The 9,433-nt window shown below is 48.9% G+C and overlaps 1 protein-coding gene across 1 annotated transcript in view; it reads left to right on the forward strand.

Annotated features, from left to right (window-relative positions):
- The window catches only part of si:ch1073-416j23.1 (rac GTPase-activating protein 1), a 9,939-nt gene extending 4,670 nt beyond the window's left edge, over positions 1–5,269 (forward strand). The window contains exons 7-17 of the mRNA XM_034866446.1: positions 38–139; positions 716–905; positions 1,083–1,192; positions 1,392–1,553; positions 1,818–1,913; positions 2,249–2,447; positions 4,076–4,181; positions 4,509–4,641; positions 4,747–4,864; positions 4,967–5,078; positions 5,171–5,269. Coding sequence (XP_034722337.1) covers positions 38–139; positions 716–905; positions 1,083–1,192; positions 1,392–1,553; positions 1,818–1,913; positions 2,249–2,447; positions 4,076–4,181; positions 4,509–4,641; positions 4,747–4,864; positions 4,967–5,078; positions 5,171–5,216 — 1,374 coding nt within the window. The 3' untranslated portion in view covers positions 5,217–5,269. The remainder of the gene's footprint in view (positions 1–37; positions 140–715; positions 906–1,082; positions 1,193–1,391; positions 1,554–1,817; positions 1,914–2,248; positions 2,448–4,075; positions 4,182–4,508; positions 4,642–4,746; positions 4,865–4,966; positions 5,079–5,170) is intronic.
- The last annotated feature ends 4,164 nt before the right edge of the window (positions 5,270–9,433 follow it).

Raw genomic sequence — 9,433 nt, forward strand, 5'->3', positions numbered from 1 at the left:
TGTGTGTGTGTGTGTGTGTGTGTGTGTGTGTGTGTGTGTGTGTGTGTGTGTCCAGAGGTCGTCGATGGGTCCAGTGGGTGGAGCCTCGCTGTTGAAGCGAGGGAGGAGTGGGGGGTGCTTTGCTGAGCTGCTGGACCAGGTGAACCAGTCCTTACATCAGATCTACTACTGGATATATTATTATATATTATATGAGATATTATTCAGTGTGCCGAGGTGCAATCGGCGCAATGTTTATTATGGCTCATACTTATTATTATTCTCCATCTTCCGCCTGATTTTGATGCACTACTAGTCCCAAAGCGTTGCCAACACACACACACACACAATGTCTCATAGACTTGAATGGGAAATGTTCGGGAAATCGCTCAAAACCCCCCAAACATGATTAAAAGTTAGTGATAGAAAACATTGAAAACAAATATCTAGATCCTTTTCTGAGGAAATAAGCATAGTAACAAATTCTGACCCACACTCATAGACACACACACACACACCCAGACACACATCTATCATGACACTGTTCGATGGAGACCATGTTGACCAATTGCCTCCTAACTGACGTTTCCAATGTGTGTGTATGTGGCTGTGCACCAGGTAGTAGACACACTGACATTTATGCAGAATTGTCTAGTCATATATTATTATGTTATCATATTTTATGATTTATATTATATATCATATATATTATAAATAATGAAAGCAGAGCAGTAAGACTGTCCTGGACCAGGAGGTGGGGACCATCGTGAAGGCCTCGGTGGCTCCAGACACAGGTGGGCAGATCCTGGTGGTGGGGTGTATCACCCAGGAGACCCCCACATCCCCCGTCAAGACCATTACTCAGGAGACCCCCACCCCCCCTGTCAGGACCATCACCCAGGAGTGCGCCGTGTCCCTGGAAGCAGGTCGGTCTTAGCTCTTAGCTTAGCCCCCCCCCCCCCCCCCCCCCCCCCCCCCCCCCCCCCCCCCCCCCCCCACACACACACACACACACACACACACACACACTCTGCCTGTGTGTAGTTCAGGCCTGTGTGTAATATTGTATACTTATATATAGATGATGATTCTTTGTGCTTCAGACCAGACATCGGTGTGGCTTCCTGGAGATGAGACGGTGCTTCAGCCGGAAACCGAAGCCGCCGTCAGACCAGCTGAGAAGACCCTGAAACACGTCTTCCTCTCTAAGACTGTAGGAACATAAACCTCTCTGAAAAATTAAAAACGCAGTCTATTCTTTTCATAAAGTCTGGCTTCATGACTCGAGTTAGGACTTTAATGGACCCAGAAAGGAGCCTTGTGGGACGCCATTACATTTCATGAGACGGCTTGACTCGTGTTAGGATCTCAGACTTTGGGATCGGTCAGTGAGATTTATCGCGTCCCCCCAGGTGATCCGGCCAGAGACGTGCTTGCCGTGCGGGAAGAGGATTCGCTTTGGGAAGATGGCGCTGAAGTGCAGGAACTGTCGTTCAGTCGCTCATCCAGAGTGCCAACAGAATCTCGTCGCTGGCTGCTCGGGGACGTCGACGACGGGAAGTTCAGCCCAACAGGTAGATTCGAGTTAATTATGTCTCTATTCCATGGTTTTATTTATAGTATCCATTCATAACAAGTCATCTCAAGACACTTTACAGAGATAGTAGGTCTAGACCGCTCTATAATTTACAGATAGAGCAGGTCTAGGACAGGGCGTAGGGGACAGGACATATGGGACATGGCCTACAAGCCAGGGCGTAGGCGACAGGGCGTAGGGGACAGGGCGTAGGGGCCAGGGTGACATCACGGCTGTTGTAACCTGATGTCTCTGTGTTGAGGACTCGTTGGAGGGATTTGCACCAGCGACCCATCCCAGAGTCCCGCGACTGATAGTGGAGTGTGTGGCTGAGATCGAGAGGAGGGGGCTGGAGGAGGTGAGGCCTTAACCCCCCCCCAACCCTCCCGCTCCATCAATATGTTTTGGCCTCTCATTCCCCCTGCTCTGGTGTCCCCCCCCCTTTCATTCCCCCTCCTCCGGTGTTTCCCCTTCTCATTCCCCCTGCTCTGGTGTCGTCCCCACACCATTACCCCTCCACTGGTGTTTCCCCCCATCCCCCCCCCTCATTCCCCCTCATCTGGTGATTCCCCCTCTCATTCCCCCTGCTCTTTTAGAGAATGAGAACTTGTTAAAGCCTGAAGATCCACAGTTTTAATCTACAAAAATGGGGAGGGTTCTCCTTCACATACATGTGCTGCCTGTTGTCTGCAGAGGGGGCTGTACCGGGTTCCCGGGGGCGAGCGGCTTGTGAAGGAGCTCCGGGACCGGTTCCTCCAGGGGAAGACCCCTCTCCTGCTCGGGAAGGTCCAGGATGTCCACGTGCTTTGTGGTCTGCTCAAAGACTTCCTGAGGAGACTGAAGGAGCCGCTGCTCACCTTCAGACTGCACCGCACCTTCATGGACGCCTCAGGTATCACACATCCTGCAGGACATACACTAGCCCATCCGACAGCTTAGGCTAGCTAACTAGTTACCGTCAGTATTTTGCTGAAAACTACTGCTGTAAATTTTGATAAGAGTTATCCCACAAGGATTAATAAAGAGAGTCTAAGGCTGAATCCCATTTCTCCATCTTACCCCTAGGCCCTACCCCTTGGTTTCAAGGGGTAGGGCTAGGGGTGAAAACATCCCCCTATGAAATGGGACACCACTTGGTTACACCACCATATAGTGTTGATCACAAACTTCCAAGATGGCATCTCTGTCTGTGGATTTGGACAACAGTGTCATATACATTTCAGTTATCACCGTTTTAAATGTCATTGATGTTAAGAAAAACATTTTGTTAACAAAAATCTGTCTTTATTGCCCAATACATTAAACATAACAGTCAAAAACATATCCCTCCCCCCAAATATCATCAGTGTCCCTATCACAACAAACAACAATATACAAGTGCAGGAACAGGAATTAATTACAAATTACAATAATACAGTACCAATGGAATAATGAATGGGAACAACATGAACACATGATTTAGGAAACGTCTGCTTGTTTTAGGCCACAAAGTGGACCAGCTGCTGTGTCCTCCTGTGTGATACAGGACGATGTGTATATATAGTATGAAGTGGACCAGCTGCTGTGTCCTCCTGTGTGATACAGGACGGTGTATATATAGTATGAAGTGGACCAGCTGCTGTGTCCTCCTGTGTGATACAGGACAGTATATATAGTATAAAGTGGACCAGCTGCTGTGTCGTCCTGTGTGATACAGGACGGTGTATATATAGTATGAAGTGGACCAGCTGCTGTGTCCTCCTGTGTGATACAGGACAGTGTATATATATATAGTGTAAAGTGGACCAGCTGCTGTGTCCTCCTGTGTGATACAGGACGGTGTGTATATATAGTATGAAGTGGACCAGCTGCTGTGTCCTCCTGTGTGATACAGGACGGTGTATATATAGTATAAAGTGGACCAGCTTCTGTGTCCTCCTGTGTGATACAGGACAGTATATGTAAAGCACGTAGCAATGTATCATAGACCGTTAATATTTTATATATACACACACACACACAGTCTATGCGATGTATACAGTCCATTCAAGGCAGAGAAATGCTGAACGGTTGTTAAAATCAATGTTAGCATCAGCTGTTAGCGTTAGCATTTCAAGCTAGCGATTTAAAAAAAGTTTCAGTTAGGAACATGGTTGCCTTATATATGTACAGGACTGCATAGACCACAAAATAAGACTGTCGTAACTTTTAAATCTATTATTTAAGTCGAAAATATTCCATTTCTGGGTCCCTGGTCGATGCTGCAGCCATTGTTGCTGCTGTACAATAGCCCTCGTTTACAAGTAAGCTCACGTCCTCACTAGATTTTCAGGGCTATACAGTCCTCGGTCTTACCCCTACCCCTCGGTCGAAATAGGTATTGGGACACCACTAGGTCCCGCGTGAACGCGCAAAACCAAGGGGAAGAGGTTAGGGGTAAGATAGAGAAATGAGATTCAGCCTAAGTCTAGGACTAGGTCTAAGTCTGGCCCCGGGTGGAAGTTTCCATGGCGACCCTGTGATCTGTTTCTGTGTTTTCAGAGCTGTCTGATGAAGACAACAGCACAGCCATCATGTACCAGGCCATTGCAGAGATGCCCAAGGCCAACAGGGATACGCTGGCATTCCTTATGCTCCACCTGTACAAGTAAGAGACTCAGCCCCCATAAGACATGAATCTAGTCCCCTTAAGACATGGATCTAGTCCCCATAAGACATGGATCTAGTCCCCATAAGACATGGAGCTAGACTTCATAATAAATGACTCTAGACCCCATAATACATGGATCTAGACCCCATAAGACATGGATCTAAATCTCATAATACATGGATCTAACCTAACCCTTTTTCAATTTTTTTTGTAGCCTTTATCTTTTTTTATTATTATTATTATTATTATTATTATTATTATTATTGTTATTATTGTTATTATTAGCTGTAGTTGGTTTTCCCTAAATTGTGCGTGTGGGTCCAGGGTGACGGCCAGTCCTCGGTGTCAGATGGACCAGAACAACCTAGCCCGGGTGTTCGGGCCGACCATTGTAGGACATGGCATGGCTGAGCCGTCTCCAACCACCATCATGAGGGACACCAACACACAGCCCAAGGTTCGATTCCTGCTGTAATGACTATATGTAGAATGTAGACATTGTAGAAGAACGAGCTGAATCTGTGTAACCCGGGAGTTACAGGGTCATCTTGCCCATCTCCAGGTGATCTGCCGCTTGTTGTCCCTCCCTCAAGCTTTCTGGAGACGTGTCCTCTCAGTCCACAATGATCACATCTCGTCCTCCAACACAGAGACACAGGGCAGCCAGGACCAGAGACGCGGTGGGTTAGGGTTAATATCATCCATATCTATATTAACAGGGTGGGTTAGGGTTAATATCTGGATGGGTTAGGGGTTAATATCATCCATATTCTATATTTCAGGTCAGCTGTTCAAGCCGCTGACCTCTCCTGAGATGACCAGCTACAACAAAACTCACGTGAGAGGGTCGGTGAGACAGGTCCGTAACCATAGCAACGCTTTCACCGCCACCACGTAAGATCAGATGTAGTAGTAATAATAATAATAATAATAATAATAATAATAATAATAATAATAATAATATCTTCTCGTGTTTCTGTCTCCAGAGGACGAACAGAACAAGGCAGGAAGTTCTTCACTTCACCCAGCTGATCATCAGCTGATTGTGTGTGTGGTGGTGTGGGGGTGTGGGTGTGTGTGTGGGTATTAGATTTCATGAAAAACTTAGAAAAATAAAAACAGGAAGATGTTCTGGAAGAAACTTTTAATCCTGAAACATGTCTCCGATTGGTTCATCATGCTCTCTGATTGGTTCTCACGATGACCATGTGACTCTACTTTTAAACATGTTGTGAAGGAAGTGAGCAGCTGATCCGTGTTGTTTGAATAAAGTTTATTTAATGTTAACATAAAAGACAAAGCTGCTGAAACATGTTTTCCTCTCAGACTCCATTTAGTTCTTCAATAACAACTCTGAACCTTCGTGATTGGTTGATTTCTAACGCTGCCTTGACATCACTTTCTGTCGTCATGCTGGATGAGGAGAGTCTTTGTTTTGTTCTGCCACTCCATCGCTGTGTCCAGAGGACAATGTCCATCCTGAAAGACCGAGACACACAGAAAGAGACACAGACGGCAAAGGAAAACCTTTCTTAATCAGCCGTGAAAACAGATTAGACCGAATTTGGGTTAGGGTTCCACTTTATTTAAAGGTTTACGTACAACACCGGCAGTACAGCTGTCAGACACCTGACAGACACCTTACATACACCTGTCAGAAATACACCTGTCAGACACCTTCCATACACCTGTTAGACACCTGCCATACAGTTGTCAGACATACACCTGCCATACACCTGTTAAAAATACACCTCTCCGGGGAACCATCACCTTATCGTGGTGGAGAGGTTTGTGTGTCCCTATGAACCTGAGGGCTGTGTTGTCTGGAGCTTTGTGCTCCTGGTAGGGTCTCCCATGGCAAAGTGGTCTCAGGTGAGGGGCCAGACAAAAAATGGTTCAAAAACCCCATGAAAGACCAGAGTTGGGTCAGGGGATGGGGGAGGACTCTGGACAGACCTGGTAAGCCCAAACGCGTAGTGCGGGTAAATTGGGAACGTCTGGAGGAGGCCCCTGTCCGACGGACTTTCAACTCACACCTCCGGCGGAGCTTTTCGTGCATCCCTGTGGAGGCTGGGGGCATTGAACCTGAGTGGACAATGTTCAAAGTTTCCATTGCTGAAGCTGCGGCGGGGAGCTGTGGGCTAACGGCCTTAGGTGCCTCAAGGGCCGGTATCCCACGGACACCCTGGTGGACACCGGTGGTCAGGGAAGCCGTCGGACTGAAGGAGTCCTTCCGGGATATGTTATCCATGAGGACTCCGGAGGCAGTTGCAAGGTACCGACGGGCCCGAAGGGCTGCAGCCTCTGCCGTGACAGAGGCAAAGCAGCGGGTGTGGGAGAAGTTCGGAGAAGACATGGAGAAGGACTTTTGGTCGGCACCAAGGTGCTTCTGGAAAACCGTTCTCCACCTCAGGAGGGGGAAGCGGGGACTCATCCAAGCTGTATACAGTAAGGATGGGACGTTGTTGAACTAAACTGGGGAGGTTATAGAGCGGTGGAAGGAGCACTTTGAGGAACTCCTAAATCCAGCTGACGCGCCCTCTGTGGTGGAGGCAGAGCTGGAGGATGATGGGGGATTGTCGTCAATTTCCCTGGTGGAGGTCGCTGAAGTAGTCAAACAACTCCACAGCGGCAAAGCCCCAGGGATTGATGAGATCCGCCCAGAAATGCTCAAAGCTCTGGGTGTGGAAGGGCTGTCTTGGTTGACACGCCTCTTCAACATTGCGTGGAGGTCTGGGACGGTGCCTAAGGAGTGGCAGACCGGGGTGGTGGTTCCCCTCTTCAAAAAGGGGGACCAGAGGGTGTGTGCCAATTACAGGGGTATCACACTTCTCAGCCTCCCTGGTAAAGTCTACTCCAAGGTGCTGGAAAGGAGGGTTCGGCCGATAGTCGAACCTCGGATTGAAGAGGAACAATGTGGATTCCGTCCAGGTCGAGGAACAACATATCAGATCTTTACTCTCGCAAGGATCCTGGAGGGAGCCTGGGAGTATGCCCAACCAGTCTACATGTGTTTTGTGGATCTGGAGAAGGCGTATGACCGTGTCCCCCGGGAGAAACTGTGGGAGGTGCTGCGGGAGTATGGGGTGAGGGGGTCCCTTCTCAGGGCCATCCAATCTCTGTATGACCAAAGCGAGAGCTGTGTCCGGGTTCTCGGCAGTAAGTCGGACTCGTTCCAGGTGAGGGTTGGCCTCCGCCAGGGCTGCGCTTTGTCACAAATCCTGTTTATAATATTTATGGACAGGATATCAAGGCGTAGGCGGGGAGGGGTTGCAGTTTGGTGGGCTCAGGATCGCATTGCTGCTTTTTGCAGATGATGTGGTCCTGATGGCATCATCGGCCTGTGACCTTCAGCACTCACTGCATCGGTTCACAGCCAAGTGTGAAGCGGCTGGGATGAGGATCAGCACCTCAAAATCTGAGGCCATGCTTCTCAGCAGGAAACCGATGGCGTTTAAGTACCTTGGGGTCTTGTTTGCGAGTGAGGGGACAATGAAGCGTGAGGTTGGTCGGAGAATCGGAGCAGCTGGTGCGGTATTACATTCCGTTTATCGCACCGTTGTGACGAAAAGGGAGCTGAGCCAGAAGGCAAAGCTCTCGATCTACCGGGCAATTTTCGTTCCTACCCTCACCTATGGTCATGAAGGCTGGGTCATGACCGAAAGAACGAGATCCAGGGTACAAGCGGCCGAAATGGGTTTCCTCAGGAGGGTGGCTGGCGTCTCCCTTAGAGATATGGTGAGAAGCTCAGTCATCCAAGAGGAGCTCGGAGTAGAGCCGCTGCTCCTTCGCGTCAAAAGGAGCCATTTGAGGTGGTTCGGGCATCTGGTGAGGATGCCTCCTGGGCGCGTCCAGGCACGTCCAGCTGGTAGGAGGCCTTGGGGAAGACCCAGGACTAGGTGGCGAGATTATGTCTCCAACCTGGCCTGGGAACGCCTCGGGATCCCCCAGTCGGAGCTGGTTGATGTGGCTAGGGAAAGGGAAGTTTGGGGTCCCCTGCTGGAGCTGCTGCCCCCGCGACCCGATACCGGATAAGCGGTCGAAGATGGATGGATGGATGGAGAAATACACCTGTCAGAACCTTCCATACACCTGTTAGACACCTGCCATACAGTTGTCAGACACCTGTCAGACATACACCTGCCATACAGCTGTCAGAGACCTGCCAGACACCTTACATACACCTGTCAGACATACACCTGTCGTACACCTGTCAGACCCTTCCATACACCTGTCAGACACCCGTCGGACATACACCTGTCAGACATACACCTGTCGGACATACACCTGTCAGACTCCTGTCAGTACCTGGTTGGTGATGTGTGTGTCTGCTCCGTTCTGTAGCAGCAGGACGAGGATTTTAGATCTGTTGAGTCGAATAGTGTCATGAAGGGGAGTGTGTCCCTCCTGAAACACACACAGACGCATTACACACACGCACTTTGTACAACAAACTGTCTGTGTGTGTCTGTCTGTAAGTATGAGTTTGAGTGTCTCTATGGGTCACAGAAAGACCAAAAACAAGTCCAACGAAAAAAAGTCCATGGGCCGTGGAATGGAGGGCACCAGGGTTCCGGGACCAGTTGGCACTCAGGAACCGGGGCCAGTGGGCACTCGGAGACTCCCTGCTGTTTCTGCCGTCCTCTCTGTGTGTTATGTGGGTGTCTTATCCTGGGTCATCACCACCTGCATCACACCTGTGGCTCATCACTCTGGCTGTTAAATACGATGCTTCACCTCTCACTCCTCTGCAGTTGTCAGTTTTTCTTTACTTGGTATTTTGCTCCGGCCAGTCAGTTGATCTTGTCTAGTGTTGTTGTTTTCTAATGACCTCTTCTCCGTCTGCCACAGTTCACTTTGTGCTTGTATTCGCTGCCTGCCTGCCATCACATAGACTCTCCTGCATGTTTGCTCCTGTCCACCAGCCTGTCTGTCAAACCTGCTTACTCCCCGGCACACTATCATCTGGCTCACCTCTTACCTGGACTTCACCGCACCTCCTATAATACATTTTATTTGATTTAACAGCGCCTTTCTAACACTCAAAGGCGCTTTACAGACAATAAAAGACAGATACAGGGAACAGAAAATTGAAGTAGTTATAACAAAACAAATGAAACAAAACAAACAAACAAAACAAAACAAAACAGGAGCAGTGTATTTACAGATAGGCAAGCTGGAACAGATGGGTTTTTAGTCTAGTTTTGAACAGGGGGAGAGAGTTGATATTGCGGAGGTCAGGTGGGAGT

Source organism: Etheostoma cragini, unplaced genomic scaffold (genome assembly GCF_013103735.1).
Source record: "Etheostoma cragini isolate CJK2018 unplaced genomic scaffold, CSU_Ecrag_1.0 ScbMSFa_720, whole genome shotgun sequence".
Classification (NCBI taxonomy): domain Eukaryota; kingdom Metazoa; phylum Chordata; class Actinopteri; order Perciformes; family Percidae; genus Etheostoma; species Etheostoma cragini.